The sequence below is a fragment of the Kogia breviceps genome, chromosome 3 (genome assembly GCF_026419965.1).
Source record: "Kogia breviceps isolate mKogBre1 chromosome 3, mKogBre1 haplotype 1, whole genome shotgun sequence".
Taxonomy (NCBI): domain Eukaryota; kingdom Metazoa; phylum Chordata; class Mammalia; order Artiodactyla; family Physeteridae; genus Kogia; species Kogia breviceps.
This window is the reverse complement of record NC_081312.1, coordinates 151,517,366-151,542,531: the sequence shown is the minus strand read 5'-3', so window position 1 is coordinate 151,542,531 and position 25,166 is coordinate 151,517,366. Positions and strand designations below refer to the sequence as shown.

Here is a 25,166-nt window from a genome sequence, read left to right as displayed (position 1 = left end):
AAGAGTTTGGCTAGGCAGGCAGGGGAAGGTAAAGTGCCCACGTTTTTTATTTCACGCTACAGACACTGGCGGCCTTTGGGAAGAGGTGCGGACGGGACAGCGGCCGTCTAGGGCAAGGATCCAGGGCCGGGGCGGGTCTCGCCGTCGGGCGGCGATGACAGCGAGTACAACTGGCAGGCAGGCTCCGCCTTCCTTCTTCCGCCTCCTGAGGGCGTTGCGGGCGCAGGGCGGGGCTAGGGGCGGGGTCGGGAGGCCCAGGCCCCGCCTCCTTCCGTCCGCTGCGGTCGGCGCGGCAGGGCGGGGCCGCTGGGGTGGGGTCTGCGGGTGGGGCCTGCGGCGCGGGGCGGGGCCACAGGGACCGGGGCAGCTTGAGCAGTCTGCAGGAGGTGCAGCCGCCGCCGCCCGCTCTTCCAAGGTTTTGCGGCTTCCTGAGCTGAGACCCGGGCTCGGCCGCCATGTCTGCAGCGGACGAGGTTGACGGACTGGGTGTGGCTCGGCCACACTATGGCTGTGAGTGTGGGCTCCGCGGCGCTGGGGTCTCGGGGCGGGCTCGCTGCCTCTGAGGCGCCGTTTTCCCGGGGGCTCGCCGGGCGGGTGGGGCAGGGAGGCTGTGGGCCGCGCGGACCCGGAAGAGCCGGTGCGGCGAGGTGGCGGGCGGCGAGGCCCGCAGCCCGTGCCCTCTCGGTCTCCGAGGCGGCGGGGAGGACCCAGGCGGCCTCCCCGCCTTGTCCCGGGCGCGGCGGCTGGAGGGCCCCACCCAGCGCCTCCCGACTCCCAGCTCGACCGAGACTGGGGAGACGGCCTAGGGTGAGGTGGCAGGAGGACGGTGCAGGGCGTGTCCCGGGGACCGGAGACTCGAGACGCGGGCTCTGCTTGGGCTTCCTGGGAAGGTGCTGCCCGAGTGCTGCCTGCGAGGTAGACCCAGGGTCCAGACCTCCCCGGCCCCAGGCTAGCTGAGAGGTAGGGCCCTGGACAAGTCACTTCAGCTTTCTCGGGCTTAGCTCCCTCGTCAGGATCTCAAAAGTGGGAAAAAAAACAAAAAACAAAAAACCCCCCAAACCTCTGACTTCCTCATTTTCTGAACCTCATTTTCTGTCCCTGTCCTGGGACATCACTGAACTGCAGGCGGGATAGTTACCACTGGCCAAAGGAGAGTCCTTTAGAGTCTTGAGGTTTTCCATTTTATTTTATATTCTTGCGAATAATGTTATGTTTTAGGATAATTTCACTCAGCAGTTACATCTGAGGTATTGTGTCACGTTTGTGACATTGAAGATTATTAGTAAGAGCAGGGCCTGCTTTCAAAGAACGTTTTAATCGGAGAGGCGGGCAGGTGTATTATCTAATCATAAGGAGGGATAGAAATAAAGATGCCATGTGAACTAACGAGGCTTAAACAGTAATGTGGGTGAGGAGGAGGGGCTTGGGGAAGGCAGTAGGAACACAGATAGGACATTTGGTCAGAGCCTTGCAGGATGGTGTGTAGTTTGACAGGGCAGGGTGGGGCAAGAGACAGGACGTGGAGAGGAAGAGCAGGAACTAAGGTATTAAAGAGTAGAAGAGCACTGTGTGTGTTGGGAACTGAGTGGTGTGGAGTGCACAGTGGTGGGAGGGGGAGGAGGGAGAGGGAGAAGAGTTACCAAAAGTAGCTGGGGCTAAATTGGGAAAGGCACTGAATGCCAACCCCAGGAGTTAGGAATTTATTCCATATCCTGGGTGCCCATTAAAGGAAGCAGATTGCTTTGAAGTTAATCTTATAGGCTCTTGAGACAGACTGCCTGGGTTTGAATCCAGGCCCCACCATTTATTAGCTGTGGGGCAAATGTCAACCAGCCTGTTTCCTCATTTGTAAAACAGGAGTGATAATCACAGGATTGTTGTGGGACTTCCATGAAAGAATGCATGTAAAATGCATTTACATGCATTTTATAAAATAAAGTAATTTACATTTACTGCCACTTAGTTCTCAATGACTACTGGCTTTAGTGATTCATAAAAGAGTGGGGAAAAAAAGACCATGAACAGCTCTGGATTTAGAGAGAGGCTGGCAGATAGACCAGCACAAATTTGGACCAGAATCTCAAGTCAGTATTTTTCAAGTCACACTGAAATTTAGTACATGTTCATAATATTGTACTTTTAAACAAAGATTAGGATGAATATAGTTGAAACCCCATGGTTCCTATCTTAGCAAAGTCATTGTATTGATAGTACCTCCGGCAGTCCACATGTTACCCTGACTCTCTAGGTGACTAGAAGGAATTTGATGCTATGGCATTCTTTTATCGCTAAGGAAGGGTACAGATTCTTGCGCTTACATTCTTTCTTTCATGTTTTAGCGGTCCTGGATAATGAGAGACTTACTGCAGAGGAGATGGATGAAAGGAGACGTCAGAATGTGGCTTATGAGTACCTTTGTCATCTGGAAGAAGCAAAGAGGTAAAGGTTGGCTGGAGAGAAGATTGGGAGAAGGGAGCTGATCTGGTGTGAACAAAGATAAAGATCTCTGAGTATGTTGTAGTTGTGACTGTGAGAGGCAGGTAGTTTGAAGGAGTAAGTAAGTATAGGTAGGATATTTTTTTCATGGGAGCAAGTAGCCTTGATGGCAGTTTATCATGAAACAGTCTGATGGGCACCTACATATACTGAAAAATTTCCAGATTTGTGTTGTTCAGTTTTATGCTTATGGTGCATATTTTGGGCACAGCCAGCTATAGGGAAGAAAAGCAATCTTAAGGTTTGAAGTTTTGGGCCTTAATGTTTCACCGGTTCTTCATTGGTTTTGATTTATATATGAATTGGGTTCATTCTCCTCTTGGTAGTGCTCTGGGTATGGATCCATCCATTCGGCAATATTCAAAGTCTGTTTACCAAAGGCAGTGAGCGTCCTCTGCATTCTTTGTGAAGTGAATGTACAACTGCTGTTTTCTTTTTTCAGATGCTCCAAGACCTTGTGGTCTTATTCTTAGAGTGTCGATTTGCTATCAGTAGTTCATTTCTTTTGTTCTGGTGCTTGTGTTTTTTTGCAAAGTCCCAGGGTAGATAGATGTAATTACAGATCATGTATCCCATAAGTGAGCTTTGGTGGAAAAGGCCAGCAAGGGATAATGAGAGATTTTGTGGTTAAAGACTAATGAAAATCAAGGATGTTTCAAATGGTGCTAATAAACAAGAGTGTTTTTTGTCTTGTTTTGTCTTGTTTTGAAAATCTTAAACACTACAGGAAAGTCCAGAGAACAATACAATAAACATCCATGTATTGCAAAACTAGCAAATGTTAGCGCATCAGAGACACCGTTGGAGTCCCCTTTGTGCACCTCCCTGGTCCCATTCTCCTTTCCATTCCTGGGGCTACCACTAACATGCATTTGGTGCATCTTCTTGAATCCAGTCTTCTTTTCTGAGCTTAAAGCCCTTCCATTAGATTGGGAGAGGGTTGTGAGGGGATTAGTGATGATTTAGGTGGAGAGAATGGTAATAACACTTGTTTTTCTAAATGGAAGGTTAGACTGAAGGAGGTGAATGTGTTAGTAGAAAGGGGGAAGTTTCTCATACAAAGTTTGTAAGGATCCCGTGAATAAAAATATTAAGTCCCCTGCTACTTAAATTATGGACTAGATCTAGTTTTGGAAGGTAAGCAATTCGAAAGCTGTAGCTGGTATGAGAGACCATCTTGGGCTCTGTGAAGTTTTGGTGTCTTTGTTGGGGTGACCTAGGGGTGAGAGAAAAGGGCTTCAACCTACCTTCCTCCCCCTGTCAAAAGCTTTTCTGCTTTTAATATTGGGTTTCTGCAGTAAAATTCCCGTTTTTAAAGAGAGTATCTTGGCTAACATCCCCTTGCTACCACTAATCCAGTTTCACTATTATGATTATGATTATGATTATTTTTAATTGGGCCACTCCACGCGGCTTGTTAGTTCCATGACCGGAGATGAAGCCCATGCCCTCCGCAGTGAAAGCACAGAGTCCTAACCATTGGACCACCAGGGAATTCCCCAGTTCCACTACTAATCTAGTTCAACCATCTCATTTCAGTGAGGAAACTGAGGCCTGAGTGTCCACGGTCTACTTGTAGTTTTCTTGATTGAAGAATAGTTTTCATCATTTTATACAATGGTTTTTAACCAGGTGTGTACATTAGAATCATCTGGGGAACTTTAAAAAAAAAAAAAAAAAAAAAGGCTATCTGGGCCTTACCACAGAGATTCTGGTTCAGTAGATCTAGGCTGGAAGGTCCAGATACCTGTATATTTTAAATCCTTCTAGCTGTTCTGATGGTCCCCCCGAGTAGAGAAATGAGATTGAAAACATTTTAGAACTCTACCTTATGCTAGGTTATGATAGCCTGAATTGGATGATGTCCTTTATCACATTTCCTTCTTCAAGCACTGCACTACAAGAGCACTTCATTTCCATCTACTCCAGAGCGTATTCTTTTCTGTCAGGTGTTTTTTTCCCGGAATAGATGAATATCCCATTTCCTTTAAAATCCATCCAGGGACCATGATCCGCTGGGATGTTTTTTAGTTGGGTGCTTCTGCATACTTAGGAAGTGACTAAGGCAGTGAGACATTTGTGATAGTCTTTATTTTCCATGCTTTTGGTTATAAGGGAGAGCATAATAGCGGCATATTGTCCTAGTACACTCTGCGCTTTGGCCTCGCATCGAGGAAATGTGCCTGGTTTATTTTATGGAGGCAATCATATAAAATCTGGATGCAGTGATTTTTTTGTTTGTTTTTGTTTAAAGCTTTGATTAGAAAATCAACTTTGGAAGCACCTATTTAGCCTTTACAACTAGAGAGGGCTAGGAAAAGAAGCCCGGGAATGTCATACTGAAAAAAGACTGGGGTCCCTCCTGGCCACCTGATGTGGCTGCTGCCACCCCTAAAAAGTGTTCAAGGTGCACCGCTGACAAATCACATTGCTCTTCCTTATTAGCTGCGACTTCAGCTCCCAGTTGTGTCTTCTACCCTGGTGAGCTGGGTTGTACCTTGTGTGCTTCTGGGGCCCCTCTTTACCCTCTAGCACAAGTCCATTTTGCCTTTTTGGATTGGCCCCATCCTGTTTCCTTCACAACCTCCACCCCTCCCAAGTTGGAGGAGTCCCAAGGTCTGGAATTTACACCCACTCCAAGGCCAGGAAGAAAGATCACAGAGATCCAAGGGAGAAAAGGTTCCCCTCTTTAGTTCTATTTATAATACTGCTACTCCTCCCACTAAAAGCTCCACCTTATAGCACAGTGGCCCCATTGTGTATCCTAGGGCACTCCATTTTCTCCTGTACCTGTAACAGCTCTTTTGTGGGAAGAGAGGAGAGTGTGTAGAGAGGGAGAGCATATAAATATGTGCAGACAGGGAGTATAAGTGAGAGTGTATGTAGAGAAATGAGAATGTGTTGTGAATTTGTGGTTCCCTAAGAGGTTAAGCGAGAAAATTTAGGAGTGATTCTATAAAAGTTTGCACTTTGGGAATGCTTACAAAATAGAAAATATAGAGATTCTGCTTTTCTTTATTGTTTGGAGAGTAGTTTAAATATGGAAATTAAGTTATTGGTCTAATGAAATATCATCTAAGGATTCAGGGTTTTATGCGAAGGGCAGAGCAGACCAAGGACTTTATAAAGCAAGACATCTTAAATTATGTATTTATGCTTAAATGTGGGTTTAGTTTTATCATTTTGCCTGTTCTGATTGGGCTGTACATTTGTTTTGGCTAAGGAGCAGTTGTATAGTAGAGGTAAATAGCATTTTCATTCAGTTGAAAGAGGTGAGGTTTAAATATGTGAAATATGGTAGGTGCTCAGGTCTTGGACAGGAAGAAGTAATAGAAAGATCAGGGACTTCCCTGGTGGCGCAGTGGTTAAGAATCCTCCTGCCAACGCCGAGGACAGGGGTTCGAGCCCTGGTCCGGGAAGATCCCACATGCCGTGGAGCAACTGAGCCCGTGCACCACAATTACTGAGCCTGCGCTCTAGAGCCCGCGAGCCACAACTACTGAAGCCCGCGTGCCTTGAGCCCCTGCTCCCCAACAAGAGAAGCCACTTCAGTGAGAAGCCCGTGCACTGCAACAAAGAGTAGGCCCCGCTTGCTGCAACTAGAGAAAGCCCAGGAGCAGCAACAAAGAACCAACACAGCCAAAAATAAATAAATAAGTAAAGAAAGAAAGAAAAGAAAAAAAGAAAGATTAGAAGGTTCAGGTGAAAAGAACCAAGAAGAGAACATAACAGGCAGGGCAGAAGAGGGCAGTCTGCAGAGGAGGAGATTGTATGAGTAGTACTAGGAATGGGAGAAAATTGAGTTAGGTTAAAGGTCACAGGAGGAAGGTTAATTCCAGCACTCCCCGAGTTTAACAATTTAGGATTCCTTCTTTTTTTATTTTTGCGGAATGCAGGCCTCTCACTGCTGTGGCCTCTCCTATTGCGGAGCACAGGCTCTGGACACGCAGGCTCAGCGGCCATGGCTCACAGGCCCAGCCGCTCCGCGGCATGTGGGATCTTCCCGGACAGGGGCACGAACCCACGTCCCCTGCATCGGCAGGTGGACTCTCAACCACTGTGCCACCAGGTTAGCCCTAGGATTCCTTCTTTCACAGACTTGCTGGTATGTCCTTTTGAGCCTGTCATGGGCTACCTTTCTCCTGCTCAGTGTCCCCAGCTCACGGGGCAGGGCCCACCCCTCCCCCCACAAGGGGTGGAAAGTGAAGGCTGTGGCTGGCTGGAGACTGTCAAAAACCATGTGATGTTAACAAGAGCTTAACACTAAGTAGAGGCACTTCACCTTCTGTAATTTAGGGGAATTGAAAAAGTATCTTGGAAAGAAATCAGCTCCTGAGAACAAATTCTCTTTTGTGCGTATGTCTTTGTTGTTGGCATCGAACATTTTCCAGGATGGGCTCATCAGATCACCTCTCCTCTAAGTGGAATCAAAATTCCAGTAACATCTGGATCTGTCAGGCTGGCACACTGTGATCATGAAAAGAGAAATTAAAGACGTTTAACGAGAAGCTTGCCCACCAGCTTCTAGAATTCTCAAATGAAGGAATATCACTAAGAGATTGAGGAGAATCATTTTTAGATTGACCCAAGCTTTCCTTTTGCAGATGAGAAAACTTCTCACTTCATGAGACCCAGTATGATTAAGGGGCCACAAAAAACGTAGCTTTTTAATGGTACTTTGGGACTACAAGCTGGATGCATTCATGTATTTATGATTATCAAGGAGAAGTATGGGGTGGGATTTATTCTTAACCCTTAAAATGGTGACATAAATGAAATTCTCTTTTTTTTTTTGAATTTTTGAATTTTATTTTATTTTTTTTATACAGCAGTTTCTTATTAGTCATCCGTTTTATACACATCAGTGTATACATGTCAATCCCAATCTCCCAATTCATCACACCACCACCACCACCACCACCACCCCCTGCTGCTTTCCCCCCTTGGTGTCTGTATGTTTGTTCTCTACATCTGTGTCTCAATTTCTTCCCTGAAAACCTGTTCATCTATACCATTTTTCTAGGTTCCATATATATGCATTAATATATGATATTTGTTTTTCTCTTTCTGACTTACTTCACTCTGTATGACAGTCTCTAGATCCATCCACGTCTCTACAAATGACCCAATTTCGTTCCTTCTTATGGCTGAGTAATATTCCATTGTATATCTGTACCACATCTTCTTTATCCATCTATCTTTATCCATTTGTCTGTTGATGGACATTTAGGTTGCTTCCTGGCTATTGTAAATAGTGCTGCAATGAACATTGGGGTGCATGTATCTTTTTGAATTATGGTTTTCTCTGGGTATATGCCCAGTAGTGGAATTGCTGGGTTGTATGGTAGTTCTATTTGTAGTTTTTTAAGGAACCTCCATACTGTTCTCCATAGTGGCTGTATCAATTTACATTCCCACCAGCATTTGTTGTTTGTAGATTTTCTGATGATGCCCATTCTAACTGGTGTGAGGTGATACCTCATTGTATACCTCATTGATTTGCATTTCTCTAATAATTAGTGATGTTGAGTAGCTTTTCATATGCTTCTTGGCCATCTGTATGTCTTCTTTGGAGAAATGTCTATTTAGATCTTCTGCCCATTTTTTGATTGGGTTGTTTGTTTTTTAATATTGAGCTGCATGAGCTGTTTATATATTTTGGAGATTAATCCTTTGTCCGTTGATTCGTTTGCAAATATTTTCTCCCATTCTGAGGGTTGTCTTTTCGTCTTGTTTATGGTTTCCTTTGCTGTGCAAAAGCTTTTAAGTTTCGTTAGGTCCCATTTGTTTATTTTTGTTTTTATTTCCATTACTCTAGGAGGTGGATCAAAAAAGATCTTGCTGTGATTTATGTCAAAGAGTGTTCTTCCTATGTTTTCCTCTAAGAGTTTTATAGTGTCTGGTCTTACATTTAGGTCTCTAATCCATTTTGAGTTTATTTTTGTGTATCGTGTTAGGGAGTGTTCTAATTTCATTCTTTTACATGTAGCTGTCCAGTTTTCCCAGCACCACTTATTGAAGAGACTGTCTTTTCTTCATTGTATATCCTTGCCTCTTTTGTCATAGATTAGTTGACCATAGGTGTATGGGTATATCTCTGGGCTTTCTATCTTGTTCCATTGATCTATATTTCTGTTTTTGTGCCAATACCATATTGTCTTGATTACTGTAGCTTTATAGTATAGTCTGAAGTCAGAGAGTCTGATTTCTCCAGCTCTGCTTTTTTCCCTCAAGACTGCTTTGGCTATTCGGGGTCTTTTGTGTCTCCATACAAATTTTAAGATTTTTTTGTTCTAGTACTGTAAAAAAATGTCATTGGTAATTTGATAGGGATTGCATTGAATCTGTAGATTGCTTTGGGTAGGATAGTCATTTTCACAATATTGATTCTTCCAAGAACATGGCATATCTCTCCATCTGTTGGTATCATCGTTAATTTCTTTCATTAGTGTCTTATAGTTTTCTGCATACAGGTCTTTTGTCTCCCTAGGTAGGTTTATTTCTAGGTATTTTATTCTTTTTGTTGCAGTGGTAAATGGGAGTGTTTCCTTAATTTCTCTTTCAGATTTTTCATCATTAGTGTATAGGAATGCAAGAGATTTCTGTGCATTAATTTTGTATCCTGCAACTTTACTAAATTCATTGATTAGCTCTAGTAGTTTTCTGGTGGCATCTTTAGGATTCTCTATTATAGTATCATGTCCTCTGCAAACAGTGACAGTTTTACTTCTTCTTTTCCAATTGTGTTCCTTTTATTTCTTTTTCTTCTCTGATTGCCGTGACTAGGCCTTCCAAAACTATGTTGAATAATAGAAAATCTCTTTTTTGTGAAACTTAGTGCAACTGCCTTGGGCAGAATCTATGGTAAGAAGTGGGTTGTCTTTAAAAGTGATAAAAGTGATTCAAACCAAGAGTGCTTTTTCATATTATTACAATGTTACAAAAGGGGGGATGTGTTCCTAGCAGCCAGGAAAAACGTTACAAATGGGGGGATGTGTTCCTAGCAGCCAGGAAAAGAGACTCTACAGTGTAACTGAGACACTTAGCAAAATTTACAGTTGAGAAATGTGGGCAGTTTCTGGTATATATTAGGCAGTCAACTAGTTAGTAGCTGCTGTGATAACTAAGAAAAGTCATATTACTGTAATCTCATAACACTTATAATGATGTCAAACAAATTTTTAAAGCCTGAATAAAACATCTTTGAAAATCTTGACTGTTGAGATACTCAAAGTGAAAAGAACAAGGACTTTCAGTTTTGGCAGGTGTAAGTTCTGGTTCTGGTTTTGCAAGTTACTTAACCTTAGGGAGTAGAGCCTAAGTTTGTACTTTGCAGAATGGAGATACTGTGCATCTTAGGGAGTTGCTGTGAGGGTTAAGTGCTTGGCACAGTGTCTGAAATACAGTAGGCACTCGATAAATGTATTCTTTATCATGGTCCTTGGGGCAGAAGCAGATTTAATATGAAGACGAAGAGGCGTTCATAAACTTTTCTGGGGAATTTTTTGGACATTTTCAAGGTTCTAAATGTTGGTAGCTCTTAATTTTTTTCACTTCATACTTAAGCTGTTGTCTGAAAGGAAACACCAGAAACAGAGGATACCTCTAGGGATTGGAGGGTATGAGAAGACTTTTCCTTTTTGCTTAATGCTTTTCCGTATATTTAAAATGCTTTTTACAATGATCATGAATTTTATAATAAAAAAGGACTGGATTAAGAAAAAGGAAAAACTGAGTATATAATTTTTAGATAATGATTATCATGAATTTAGATTTTTAAATTGCTGTATTGTCATCTTAATTACTATTTTCAATGGATACATAATGTCTATAATTTATTTAGGCTTATTCCAAAAGTTGTATAGCTTTGATTTCTGGAAAGAGTAAACATTTTCCCATGTATTTGTTTACCATCTTTATTCAAGTTGTTGATGACATTTGTCTGTCTTCTAGGGTCATGATGTTGACTTTTGTGAGCTCTCTTATAATATGGGTGTCAGCCTGTGGTATTGCTATAAACATTTTCTCTTGATTTTCCATTTTATTCTTTCACTGTATGGAAGTTTTAAATTTTATGCAGTTTAAGTGTTAATCTTTCTCTTTGTAACTTCTTCTATCTAGATAGTTTAATTTCTGTAAGGCCTTGCTAAAATTTGAAGTTTTGTATTCTGTTAACTTTCCTATGATATAGTTATTTAATTTTTTAAGCATCTAAGTCTTTAAATTTCATGGTGTTTCTAAATTATTCTGATATTACTTAAAAATAATCTTTTACTACCTATTAGCAACTGACATCTAGTATGTCAAATATTAAATTACATAAAGTTCTGTTTCTAGACTTTTTATTCTTTTATGGTGAACTGTATTTCTTTTTTGCGGGGGGAGTAGGGAGTGCTGTACCACGAAATCTGTGGGATCTTAGTTCCCGGACCAGGGATTGAACCTGAGCCCACAGCAATGAAAGCCCTTAAAGCGCTCTTAAAGCTTAGAGTCCTAAGCGCTGGCCCACCAGGGAATTCCCTTCATTTTTCTTGAATAAATGTGTGACTTCATTTTCTTGTACTTATTAATGAGAAACAACATCTGAAACTAGCTTGATTTTTAGCTCCATGAAAAGTAACATTTAAAAAATACTTTTTCACAATTTGAAACTTGTAAAAATTCTTATTTCTTAAAGTTTCCCCATGTTACATATTAGGGTTGATACTGGCTTAGTGATTTAGCCTGTACTGTGGAGACTCTTCTTGACTTATATCTTTTTTTTTTTTAAGGGATTATTAATACTGCTTGACTTTTATTTATTTTTATTTTATTTTTGACATATCATTTTTGTTTGTTTATTTTAGCTCTAGGAAATTGTTATATCTTTAATAATTGGTTCTAATTCAGTAGTTCTGTCTTGGGGGTGCCTGTTGGTAGGTTAGATCTGCACAGTGTTTTATGGCTGATCTTCATTTCGTTTAAGTCAGCTTTCTAGATATGTTGTCCTACATATATATCTTCTGTTTGACTAACTTGATTTTCCTCTTTGGTTCTGTTAATGGTAGTTGCTTTGTCCTATTGCAATTTTCATTTTGGACTATTAACTCCTTTTCCCTCTCTGTTCTTGTTAATAGATCAAACGGTCTCTTTAGCTCATGAAGAATAGTGTGACATCTATAGGATCCTTTTCAGGTGGAAAACAGGAGCTTGTAGCCAAGAGAGTTGTTTACTTTACCAATTTCTCCTTATTTTCATTAAGTCTTGGAGTGGATGTCACCATAGGAAATCGGTGTTAACTGGATTGTCCACTAGTCAAGGTTAAGAAAGTCTGGGTGGGCTAAGTGGACCATTAGTTTGACCTAATCTAGCATATATTTCTTCTAGTCTTAAATGTCAAAGCAACGATTGTTTATATATTTTGATGTTCCTAATTGAAAAAACAGTAAAAATATATTTGAGTGCCTAAGTTGGCATTGTTCTAGGAATGTGATTTTTCTGGCTTTGCATGATTATCTGTCTCTGATTTCTGTATAATTCCTTCAGTTTCACAGTTTAGCAATGGGGATACCTTTTGGTAGCAGGACCTGTTTTGAACATTTTTAAGCCATGTGGTATTTGATGGACTCAGGGTTGTTTCCAATTGTGGCTGCTAAATAAACCCTTTCACAGGAAGTATTTATGTAAGAAAGTGCTAGTAGGCAAAGTGAGACCATCCGGAAGTGATTCATATGACTGGTGTTGTTTGTTTAATTTGGGACTTGGTTGCCTAGAGACCATATCTTTGAGCAAGCTGAGTGAAGTGCCACATGAATGCAGAGGTCCCATTGCCTACCTGATCAAATCAGGACTGCTGTTTGATTTTTCTTCTGACAGAGCTTCTGGTAATCTCATTGATCCCTGTGCTTTGACAGTGTGTGAATCAAAAAATCTTATAAACATATAAATGAAAGGTCTGGTTAATGGTTTATGGTTTTTTTTTTTTTTTTAACATCTTTATTTGTGGTTAATGGTTTATGTTGAAGAGAAAGTCTACTTGCTTAAGTTTGAATGTTTAAAAATTTTTTTTCTTATAATTGTACGTTGGAAAGAATTATTTTTCAATAAGGTATTTTATTATATAAACCTCAATACTTCAAATACATTTACACCAGCTAAGAGGAAACAAAACAAAACAAAACCCCCCAAACCAAAAACCAACCCTGCGATTTGCAAGGACATCATGATATACAATATTACCTGTCTGACCCAAGGTCAATGTCCTTCCCCTCTCTCCTCCTTCATCATCATCATCATCAATACCATTTATTGAGCACTTATCATGTGCTGGGCACTGTGCTAAGCACTTCATATGCATTGTCTAATTAGCTATTTTTGAAGTCCCATGAGGTGCTTATTCTTATCTACATTTAACTGGAAAAAAAAAAGCAAAGCTCAGAGAGGTTGACTCACCCATCTCTTAAGTGATAGATCCAGATTTCAGGCTTGGCAAAGACTCCAAAGCCTTTGCTCTTCCCTGGATCAGTCTGTCACTGCAGTACTACTTGTGCTTCTAAAAATAATAAATACAGCAACAGTATCTACCAGTAATTAAACAGAACAGTGATGTACTTTACATACAACATTATGGTGAGATAGGCATTATTTTTATTTTAAAGAAGGAAAAAAATGAGTTAGTATCATGTGTTTCAAGGTCATGTAACTGTGGAATTCAAGCCCAGGTCTGTGTGACACCATCACTACTGCTGTCAACCTCTACAGGCACTAAAGGGACAGAATTTAAGTCAAAAATTAAGTCACTTAGTTCCCAGACATTAAACAATTGCCTAGCTGTCAAGTGGGTGAGGGAATGTGAGCTGTTTCCTGCTTCTAATTGCAGTCTCTTTTACCTGCCACTCTGCCTGTATGAGGGCAGTTCTCTGATTTGTCTCATGTATTTTTTAAAATATATTTATTTATTATTTATTTGGTTGTGTTGAGTCTTAGTTGCGGCACGCAGGCTCTTTTAGTTGCGGCATGCAAACTCTTAGTTGTGGCATCCATGTGGGATATAGTTCCCTGGCCAGGGATCAAACCTGGGCCCCCTGCATTGGGAGCACAGAGTCCCAACCACTGTGCCACCAGGGAAGTCCCATGTCTCGTGTATTTTAGTGTCTAACAAATTGTTGGACTCTGTCTTACACTTTTTCTTATTCACTGCAGAGCTAAAGATAGTGATAGACATAGATAAGTAACAGTTAACTGATTGATGAAAAATTTGGGCATGAATGCTTACAAGAAATACAGTAAACATAAAATCTAAGTGATTTTTATAGGTGTCTAGAAACATAACTGGTCTGTGATAAATGTGTATATTTAACTTTTTTGACCTAACTCCTGCTCGCTAAGAGGTCTTCTGGAGTTGGAAATGGATGCAGTAGAGGTTATATGGTTACATACAGTGACTGGGGAGACTAGAGAGTGCCTGGTTGGTTTTCTTCTTTCTGGCACCTATTGATTCAGCTTAGAAAGGCATTCCTTCTTCCCAGTTGCTTGTTTTTTCAGTAGTGACCTCATGCAGACAGGAGTGGCATTGGAAATTGCCTTGGATTGTTTGGCAAGAATTGTATTTTTTGGTGTTGTGGGTGGAGGAAAGGCCTGCCTCAAGGCCTTTATTTCTTCCTTATTCTGAATACCTTCCTGTTGACTCATTGGAAATCATAACAGAAAGCAGAAGGAGCATTGGAGAGGCAGCTGCCAGCCCAGGGCTTGGCTTCTGTTGGGGCAGATATCTGCAGATTGAGAGAACTCTGGCTTTAAGAAAAATTGGGAGACTTTTGTAGTCGAAGGAAATACTATTGTTGTGATAGGTATTTATCCATAAGGTAGAAAGTATCAGCCTGTTGCTAGGGGTCATTAATCAGCAACATAAAAAACTAAGAATAGTTTCTTGAATAGGATTAATTAGTCTTCCTTTAAAATTGAAGCAGAGGAACTGAAGTGTAAAAAGAGAGAATGGGGCAGAATTAGAAAAGGAAAAATACCTATGATCATTAAAAATAGAAAATGATATAAAAATAAAATTTAAGGGAATTCCTTGGTGGTCCAGTTGTTAGGACCCCAAGCTTTCACTGACGAGGGTTTGGGCTCAATCCCTGGTTGGGGAACTAAGATCCTGCAAGCTGAGCGGCGTGGCTGAAAAAAAAATTTTTTTAATAGAAAAAGTCTCATGGTATAGCAGATCATTTTATTACAAATAACATACATCTCAGATGACCTTTAAAACAGCTAAAAGGAGACAAAAGTTACTTACCACTTACATGACTATTACAACAAAATGTTTTTCTGCCCTGAAGACATATTACTATGTCATTACTTTGGACAGTGCTTTTTAATCATTGCTAGTTTGAAGAGGTAGTGCTAGACAATGGCTTGACTTTGGGGGTTTTCCTTTAAAAACTTGAGAATTACCTACAAAAATGTGTTTTACGTGGATTTGGTCTCAACTTTTAAAACTTTTTCTTAATCATTTAAAAATAGGTAATATATGGATATGACACTTAATTCAGAGGCTCTGCTAGGATATTCAGTAAAAAAAGAAAGAAAAAAAAGTCTCCCTAGTCCTGTTTCCCAGCCACCCAGATCTTCCCAGATGGAACCACTGTTATGATTGTATATCCTTCCAAGAGTCTGTGCATCTAAATACAAATCCCTTTTGTTTCCTCGTATAGAAGTTATAGCACTATACATTCTGCTTTGTATCTTGTAACATATTCCACATGAATATGTTATAGTGCTTCATTTTTTTTCCTTCACAGTTGCTTAGTTTTTCAGTGTATGGGTTTAACCCATCAGTGGACATTTCCCCCCCAGCTTTTTCTCTTATCAGTAGTGTTGTAGTTAGCAGCTTTGTATGTCTGCCATCTTGCACTTGTGAGTATTGTAGAATAAATTTCTAAAAGTGGAATTTCTAAAAGTAGAATTTCTAAGTTAATGGGAATATCTACATTTAGCTTTGATAAATATTGTCAGTTTGCTCTCTTTGGAGGTTGTACCAGTTTATATGTACATCAGTGATATGTGAGAGAACTGCTTTCCCTATATTTCACTGACCTAGAGTATCATAAGTTTTTTTTTCATATTTATGAATTTCATAGGTGAAAATGGTATTTTAATTATAGTTTCATTTTCAGATTATCTTACTCTGAGTGAAGCCAAGCATCTTTACATATGTTTAAAAGCCATTTGTATTTATTTCCTTTTCTGTCAACTGTTTTGGCAGAATCCTTTGCTCATTTCCCTGTTGTTATTGGTCTTACTGATGTAAGAGCTCTTTTTATACTGAGGAGATTGATCCTTTGTATTTACGTGTAGTAAGTAATTATTCCAGCTTGTCTTTTAACTTTTTATTTTAAGGTGTTTAAAATAATTTAGAATTTTAAAACATATCTGATTTTACTAATCTTTTATTTTTATTTATTTATTTATTTTATTGGAGTATAATTGCTTTACAATGGTGTGTGAGTTTCTGCTGTACAATGAAGTGAATCAGCTATACGTGTACATCTGTCCCCTCCCTCTTGGACCTCCCTCCCACTCCCATATCCCACCCATCTAGGTCATCACAGAGCACCGAGCTGAGCTCCCTGTGCTATATAGCAGGTTCCCACTAGCTATCTGTTTTACACATGGTAGTGTATATATGTCAGTCCTAATCTCCTAATTCATCTCCCCCTCCCCTTCCCCCCTCGTGTCCGCATGTCCGTTCTCTACATCTTTGTCTCTATTCCTTTTATTTTTAGCTTTTGGGCTTTGTATCATTTTTAGAGAGTCCTTATCTATACTGAGATTATACAAAAACATTCCCCCAGGCTTTCTTCTAGTATTTTTAGGATGTAAAGAATTTTAACATTTGACCCTTAGATCCATTTGGAATTTATTTTGGTGTGAAGAGTGAGATAGAGCTCCTGCTTTATTTTTTTTTCTCTAGTTGGTGTTTGGATAGTATCTTAAATATTGAGCACCAGCAATGGCTCTCTTATAAAATGTGCTCTGGAACTTGCCAAACTTCTCTGGTCTATGAACTGAGATTTAATTTTTAATTTTTATTTTCAGAACAAGGCAGCTTCAACTTCTGAGATTTTTGAAACATATGGCTTAAATATCCTTTTAGAAAAATTAGCTAGAAGTTTCCAGAGTTTGTCCTCCTCCCTTCCTTCCCTTCCTTCCCTTTCTTTCCTTCCTTCCCTTCCTTTCTTTCCTTTCCTTCCTTCCCTTCCTTTTTGGCTGCCCTGGGTCTTAGCTGTGGCACCACGCAAGATCTCCGTTGAGGCATGCAGGATCTCTCTCTTTTTTTTTTTAGTTGTGGCATGTGGGCTTCTTAGTTGCAGCATGCAGACTCAGTTGCAGCATGCATGAGGGATCTAGTTCCCTGACCAGGGATCAGACCCAGGCCCCCTGCATTGGGAGTATGGAGTCTTACCCACTGGACCACCAAGGAAGTCCCCAGAGTGCTTTCAAGCAAGTTGTATTATGTTTAAAAGATTAATAGTGTAATGAAGTTGGCATTGAGAAAACAGGTTTTGGATGAACAACTTTGACATATATACTGTGAAGAGATGAATAGACTTGTCAAACTAACATAATTTATTCTTTGTATTAAAGGAGAGTATAGTTTTTTGTTGTTTTTTTTTTTTTTCTGTACGCGGGCCTCACTGTTGTGGCCTCTCCCGTTGCGGAGCACAGGCTCTGGTCGCGCAGGCTCAGTGGCCATGGCTCACGGGCCCAGCTGCTCCGCAGCATGTGGGATCTTCCCGGACCCGGGCACGAACCCGTGTCCCCTGCATCGGCAGGCGGACTCTCAACCACTGCACCACCAGGGAAGCCTGAGAGTATAGTTTTGAAGAACTTTTGAAAACTGTAGCTGACTTCTGTATCACTATTTTTTTTTTAAATAAATAAGTTTATTTATTTATTTATTTTTGGCTGCATTGGGTCTTCATTGCTGCACACGGGCTTTCTCTAATTGCAGTGAACAGGGGCTACTCTTCCTTGCCTTGCGCAGGCTTCTCATTGCATGGCTTCTCTTGTTGCGGAGCATGGGCTCTATGTGCACGGGCTTCAGTAGCTGTGGCTCGCAAGCTCTAGGGTGCAGGCTCATGGGCTTAGTTATTCCATGGCATGTGGGATCTCAAACCCATGTCCCCTGCATTAGCAGATGGATTCTTAACCACTTTTGAGGCGTATTCTATTAATTTCCTCTCGTTAAGGAGGAAAGGTGTTGGTGGTCAAATGTGTTTCAGAAATACTGGGTTAGGGCTTCCCTGGTGGCGCAGTGGTTGAGAGTCCGCCTGCCGATGTAGGGGACGCGGGTTCGTGCCCCAGTCTGGGAAGATCCCACATGCCGCAGAGTGGCTGCGCCAGTGAGCCATGGCCGCTGAGCCTGCACGTCTGGAGCCTGTGCTCTGCAACGGGAGAGGCCACAACAGTGAGAGGCCCACGTACAGAAAACAAACAAACAAACAAATACCAAAAAAAAGAAATACTGGGTTAAACAGATTATTTAGCTGGTGGACTGTTTAGACTATCATGGGCTGTAAATTCTGAATCTCCAAGGGAGAGGGTAGTGTAAACAGTATTCCTCCAACCTAGTTTACTATCAGACTCTTTCCTCACAGGTCGTCTTTCTTAGGACTAGTGTTCCAGGGTATACTTGTTTGGGAGCTCTCTCAGAATAATGGATCTGTGGGACTGTTTCAGCTAAGAATTTGAGACCTGTTCATGGTCAGTTCTTAAATTAACTGTTTTATGTTTTATCTGTAGTTTCTTTCCTTTCTCCATTGAGTTCTCATGTTCTTGGTTGATAGAGCTTACATTAAAGCCATTATTGTATTAATTGGGTAGGTGTAATTGCTGAACTGTTGCCAGTGATCTTTAAGACATTGTGAAGAACAAGAGTATGTTTTTTTTTAAAAAAGTGGGGGATTGAAAATATACTAGTTATTAAAAAGGAGAAGATATCACAAATTCTAGTCTAGTGAACTAGTTTCTGGCAAAATTCCATAGCATCTATTTTGTCAAATAGATGGCTTATGGTGAGAAACGAAGGGATGCTTACTAGTCAACCAGGACTCTCTGAGAAAGGCCCTGTCACAGTAACATCCTTGCCTTTTGGGCAGGGTCACCAGATTGGTGAATCAGAGAAACAGAGTAATGTCTAGATTTCAGTAAGGCATTTGAAAGTATGTCTTGTGATAGTTTCGCAGACAGATTGGATAAATGTGGACTAGACTGTAATGTAATTAAGATTTGTAGCCAGTTGAATAAATCATATTCAAAAAGAGCTGCTAAATGGTGAGTGACTGCTTAATGGGCAAAGGATTCCTTTTTGGGTGGTGACAATTTTCTGGAATTAGATAGTCATGCTGGTTGCACAACACTGTGAATATACTAAAACCCACTGAATTGCTTACTTTAGAAAGGTTAAAAATGGTGAATTTATGTTACATACATTTTAGCTCAGAAAAAGGAGCTGCTGGATCTTTAATTCAAAGAAAGTTCAGTAGGTCATGTTACAAGTAAAACGTTTGTGTTGGGACTTATGCATGCATCAGTGGTATGTTGATCAGATCTTCAGTTGTGTTGCTGGGATGGTTAATACACTGCATGAAAGATTTTGCTTTCAAAATACCTTGAATCTAATGATGAAATTTAATAGTGAGAAATGAGGTTCAAACTCCATTCAAAAAATGGAGTGTCTAAATACAGGATAGAGAGAGAAGTAGGATTAGTGGGGAAAAAACCAAAATGAAACAAACATGAGATGTTTATTAACTCACTAATAGAAATGTGGTATATGCAGCAAAGGAAACGATGGTTCCATTGTCCTCTGTACTGATCAGAGGCTACCTGAAGTTGGTTTTCAGTTCTGGAGGCCATACTTTAAGAGGGACCTTGCTAGTCTAGAGCGGGGATGATAGATATGTGGTGGGCTTCCTTCACACCCATGGCAGGTACTGCTGATAGATCAGAAATCTTATCTGAGGAACCACTCCCAGGCAATGGGTGTTGGTCCACTAGTTGAGACTTGGTTGTTGCTCCATGACTAGAGCATTTTGGATGAGCATGTACAGGATTAAAAAGGGTCTAGAGATTGTGATGTATGAGGAATTATTGAACAGATCATTTAATATGGAAACAAGATTTAGAATATATTGAGACTTCCCTGGTGGCACGGTGGTTAAGAACCCGCCTGCCAATGCAGGGGACACGGGTTTGATCCTTGGTCTGGGAAGATCCCACGTGCCGTGGAGCAACTAAGCCCACGCACCACAAGTACTGAGTCTGTGCTCTAGAGCCCACGAGCCACAACTACTTAGCCCGCGAGCCACAGCTACTGAAGCCCATGCTCCTAGAGCCCGTGCTCCGCAACAAAAGAAGCCACTACAAACAGAAGCCTCCATGCAGCAAAGAAGAGTAACCCCCACTCACCGCAAGAGAGAAAGCCCGTGTGCAGCAGCGAAGATCCAACGCAAAATAAAATAAATAAAAATAAACAAATAAATGAAAATTTAAAAAATTTAGAGAGAATATAGAATCATAGAATCTCAGAAGATCAACCTCTCATCCAGTATAGGAATTTGTTCAGCTGTTAATATTTTGCCTATATTATTTTAAAATTCCTGAAAAATGGTAAAGGGGTTCAGTTTATCATATGTGGTACCAGAGGAACAGAACTAGGCAATGGAAATCTGCTTAATATGAGGAAGAACTTTATAGCAATAAGAGATTTCCAAAAAAATTCCCCAAAAACTTGCTTTGAGACCATGTTGCAGATTTTCAAGCATAGACTGTATAACAGTTAATGGAAGATTATGTTCTAACCTAAGTGCTTTCTCAAGTTACTTAAAATAGTTTTATTTTCATTTCCTGTTATTAAATGGTATTTTTATTTTGAATGACTTGATAATATTCCATTGCTCTTTTTTTTCTGACATGGCTAAAAAAGTTGGGAAAAACACCTCCAATACAATAAAACAGGTAAAAATTTTTTGAGCTCCTCCATTGTTCAGGACCCTCTGATAGAACTGGAGAAGATGTGAAAGTATAACCCAGTCCTGCCCTTAGGGGACTTATGGATTAATTGAACAGTCAGTGTATAACCATTAGAAAAGTTACTCAACATCGAAGGCTGAAAGATCTAACTAATGTCACAAGGCAATATAGATTGCCAAGGAAATGATGCAAACAGTTAATGTGTGAAAGTTTAAGGGAGAGATTATTTTATGGCTGAGTTTTGCAGTATAGTCTGAAATTGTATGGCAGAGAAGGGACAGCATAACTATATGTATATTTGTCTTACTCTTTTGTGCTCCTTTAGACAGTCTCTTTAGTGAGACAGTCTTTTTCTACTTGTTGGTGTCCAACAGCAGCTCCTTCCACAGTGCTTTTCACAAAGTAGATGCTCAGGAATATTCCACTGAATTGGTGAAAAGTTGTGTGGAATGTGGGGGCTGTGGTAAAGAGAATTTCAGTATTGATGGCGATGAGAGTTTAGGGTAATTTCTTTTTCTTTTATTATTTGGCTGTAATTGAGACCAGGACTGTGGTCCTCAAGCAAGAGAGAAAGGACGGTCTGTGTCATTCAGCAGTTATTTATTGAGCACCATGCTTCAAATAGAAATCAGAAAAGGATTCCACCGTTATGTCCTTAAATAACACTAAGAGGCAAAGAGATACAAAGTGCTGTAAGAAAGTCTAGAGGAGGGACTTCCCTGGTGGCACAGTGGTTAAGAATTGGACTGCCAGTTCAGGGGACACGGGTTCGATCCCTGGTCTGGGAAGATCCCACATGCCGCAGAACAACTAAGCCCGTGCGCCACAACTACTGAGCCTGCGCTCTAGAGCCCACAGCTACTGAGCCCATGTGCTGCAATGAAGAGTAGCCCCGCCTTGCCGCAACTAGAGAAAGCCCATGTGCAGCAACGAAGACCCAACGCAGCCAAAAACAAAAAAACAAAACGGTTAAAAAGAAAGTCTAGAGGAAATTTGGAGAAAGAAGAGATTATTTCCAGTGGTAGATTATGGAAGAGTTCATGGAGGAGGTGCCTTTTGGAAGTAACATTTGAATTGTCAGAGATGGGTGGGGCTGATCAAAAGTTTTATCAACCTTTATTCTTAGTAGGCATCTCCATCCCTAGCTTCCCATATCACAATTTGATGACCTCTATTTTCTCTACAAACTTCCTCCATTTTTCTGGTCCTAAAAAATTTATCTCGTTTACCATGCCATGTTAACCTCCTTCCCTGTAGCAATGGGAGAACAATTTTTCTTCTTAAGACTCAGTCTTCTCTCTGTGGTCTGGATCCTACCCCTCCTTGTTTTCTAGGGTTCTTGTCCAGTATTATTTTCTTAACTATAACTTGAGCTTGAGCTTTTTTCTGCCAGTTCGTTCTCTCTCTCTCTCTCTCTCTCTCTTTTTTTTTTTTTTTTTTGTGGTACGCGGACCTCTCACTGCCATGGCCTCTCCCGCTGCGGAGCACAGGCTCCGGACGCACAGGCCCAGCGGCCACGGCCCACGGGCCCAGCCGCTCCGCGGCATGCGGGATCCTCCCGGACCAGGGCACGAACCCGCGTCCCCTGCACCGGCAGGCCAACTCTCAACCACTGCGCCACCAGGGAAGCCCCAGTTCTTTCTCTTTAGCACATAAACATCCTCACCGATTCCAGATATACTCCCTCAATCCTAGACCCTGTGTAGGATTATTGTCCTTTCTTTTTTCCTTCAAGGAAAACTTGTCTTTATTCCTTATATCCACTTTTTAAATCTTACCTCACATGGATGCGATTCGTGTGCCCTCCTTTCTCCCACTGAAATTTCTCTTGCTCAGATCACCAGTGACCTAATTGCTATGCCCATTGGAAAATTTTCAGTACTTATTTTACTTAATCTCTGCAGCATATGACACTTGTCTATGCACTTCATGAGATTTTCTTCCTTTTAACTGGGTATCTTTTTATACTTAAAAATTTTTGACCTGTATCAATATATTGCCGATCTAAGAAAAATTCAGGCAGCTCCTCCTCCGAGAAGTTTACTTGGATACCCACCCTTACCCCAGGTCTGAGTTAGATGCTCCTCTCTTGTGTCTCTATCGTCCCCCCTCCCCCGCCCACGTATCTTTAGTATAGCTTTTCACAATATATTGTAAGTGCTTTATTATTTTCTCTTCCCTAATTGACTGTGAGCCTTGGAGGGCAAGGGCTATGTCCTTAGTGAGTTTCAGACTCAACAGTTAACCCGCCTCCTGATACGTTCTCACTAACGACTAGATCTGAAAATTAACTTTTTGGCATGTTTTTGCTCTGCAGCCTCTCCTTGTTCCCCTGGGCTCTGACAGCTGCCTCAGTAGGCAGTGACTCAGAGAACTGCTTTTTTGCAAAGAAATATGTGCCTGTCTTCCACCTAGTAGAGGAGTCTCACCTGTTTTTTTTTTTCTCAAGAGCTGCTCACAACCAGCAGTGACTAGGCTGAGACTTGAGCTCACTTTGAAGTCTTTTTTTTTTTTTTTTTCCATTTAGTGTTAAAAGGTCTTTCATGCTTCCTGATGTATGGTAAAGTAGAGGTGGGTGGGTGGATAGGTTGAACACAGTAATATTTCACTAGGCTCTGCTTCTGAATACTTGGTCTGGAAGTAAGTTAATCCTATTCACTCAGGAACTTTTTTTTTTTCTTTTAAAATTTCATTGAGGTACCGTTTACATACCATAAAATTCTCTGATTTTCAGTGTGTAAGTCAACAATTTTTAGTAAATTTACCAAGTGGTGCAACCATCACCATAGTCTAGTTTTTACCACTCTAGTAAGACGAGGGACCCTTTTGGAATATAACAATTAGAAATTTAATATTGGCAAGTAAACTTGACATACCTTGTCCAGTTCAGCAGAGTGAAATGATTTGTTCAGGGACAGGTCTGTTTTAGGTATCAAGAAACACAGAGGTTAACTAAGTTAACTTAAGACAAAGAAAAAAAAAGTCCCTTCTGTTTCTCACTATTCCTATAGCTGTTCAGATTGGTTTAATAAATACTCAGAAGTTTCTTTTAAAACAGATACTAGGGCTTCCCTGGTGGCGCAGTGGTTGAGAGTCCGCCTGCCGATGCAGGGGACACAGGTTCGTGCCCCGGTCTGGGAAGATCCCACATGCCGTGGAGTGGCTGGGCCCGTGAGCCATGGCCGCTGAGCCTGCGTGTCTGGAGCCTGTGCTCCGCAACGGGAGAGGCCACAGCAGTGAGAGGCCCGTGTACAGAAAAAATAAAAAAGAAAAAAAAAAAACAGATACTATCAAGATTTCTCATTTTGCTTGTATGGCTTGGAAGACTAGCCTTTGTCATTTCTTGCCTGGGTTACTGCTGTACTTTCTTTAGTAGTTCTGCACCCCTTAATAGTCCCCCCTCCTAATCCGTTGTGCTTGGAGTGATCTTTTAAATCAGATCTAATCATTTCCTTCCTGTTTCAAATCCTTCAAAAGGTCTGTACATTCTCTTCCTTTAGCTTGACATGTTCTCCCCCATGCGTGCACACACACATCCTTCAAGGCATAAATGTCATTTTCTTTTGGAAACCAGTTCTCATTCCCCTCCCTCTTCATATGGTGAGGAATGCTTTATTGAATAATAAACATTCTTTTTTCTCAAGACTTGTTTTTGCCACACTGTATTGAAATTACTAGGCTGTTTCCAGTGCCTAGATGGTACTCAAATGTGTTAGCGCTTAGTAAAATCCTATTTACAAGGAAAGATGGCCCAACTTGGGAGGTTTTTAGCAGTGAGTAATACTGACATTCGGCGGGGGGGGGGGGGGGGGGGGGGGGCGTTTGCTCTGCAAACTGGGTGTGGTGCCAGCGGAGCTGCTCCTGGAGGAACTGAATCTCAGTGGTTTGGAGTAGTCAGTTCCGGCATTGGTATGTTCCCCTTCTGTATTGCACAGAGCCGGGAAACCACTGAAGTCATGTGGTCTGCAGGACTTGTTCATCTGGTTTCACAGACCCCTAATTCAGATTCCCACCCTGATTCTTTTCTCCATATGCTCTTGGTCTGGGCTTGTTTTAAGGCTTACCACACTAGAGTTCTCTGAATAGTCATTTCGTTGTCTTGCTGAGTGGTGGAATGGGTAGGGCCAAGTATATGCTCTCTTTGACAAATGATATCAATAAGACAAAGTAGACAGGTATTACACAAGTTACTGGGTATCAGGCTCTAGAAGTAGGTTTATTTCTGGGATCTAGCTCTCCCCCACGCATACACAAACACGTTGCTACCATTATTTAGAGCCTACTAGTGCTTGTATACCTTGTCTCAATCTTCACAACAGTCTTATGAGAGTAGGTGCTGTTCCAAATCCTGTTTTACACACAGGAAACTGAAGCTCAAGATAGGTTAGTTAGGGGGCTTCCCTGGTGGCGCAGTGGTTGAGAGTCCGCCTGCCGATGCAGGGGACACGGGTTCGTGCCCTGGTCCGGGAGGATCCCACGTGCCGCGGAGCGGTTGGGTCCGTGAGCCATGGCCGCTGAGCCTGCGCGTCCGGAGCTTGCCCCGCAATGGGAGAGGCCACAACAGTCAGAGGCCCGCGTACCAGATAAAAAAAAAAAAAAAAAAAAAAAAAAAAGATAGGTTAGTTAGATATGTCATTCTTGCTCATTCTTATTTCCTT

At 41.3% G+C, this 25,166-nt stretch overlaps 1 protein-coding gene across 1 annotated transcript in view; it reads left to right on the top strand.

The window, feature by feature from the left end:
• The first annotated feature begins 294 nt into the window (after positions 1–294).
• The window catches only part of IQGAP1 (IQ motif containing GTPase activating protein 1), a 104,752-nt gene continuing 79,880 nt past the window's right edge, over positions 295–25,166 (top strand). Inside the window, exons 1-2 of the mRNA XM_059057250.2 lie at positions 295–510; positions 2,340–2,439. Of these exons, the coding sequence (XP_058913233.1) occupies positions 456–510; positions 2,340–2,439 (155 nt within the window). The 5' untranslated portion in view covers positions 295–455. The remainder of the gene's footprint in view (positions 511–2,339; positions 2,440–25,166) is intronic.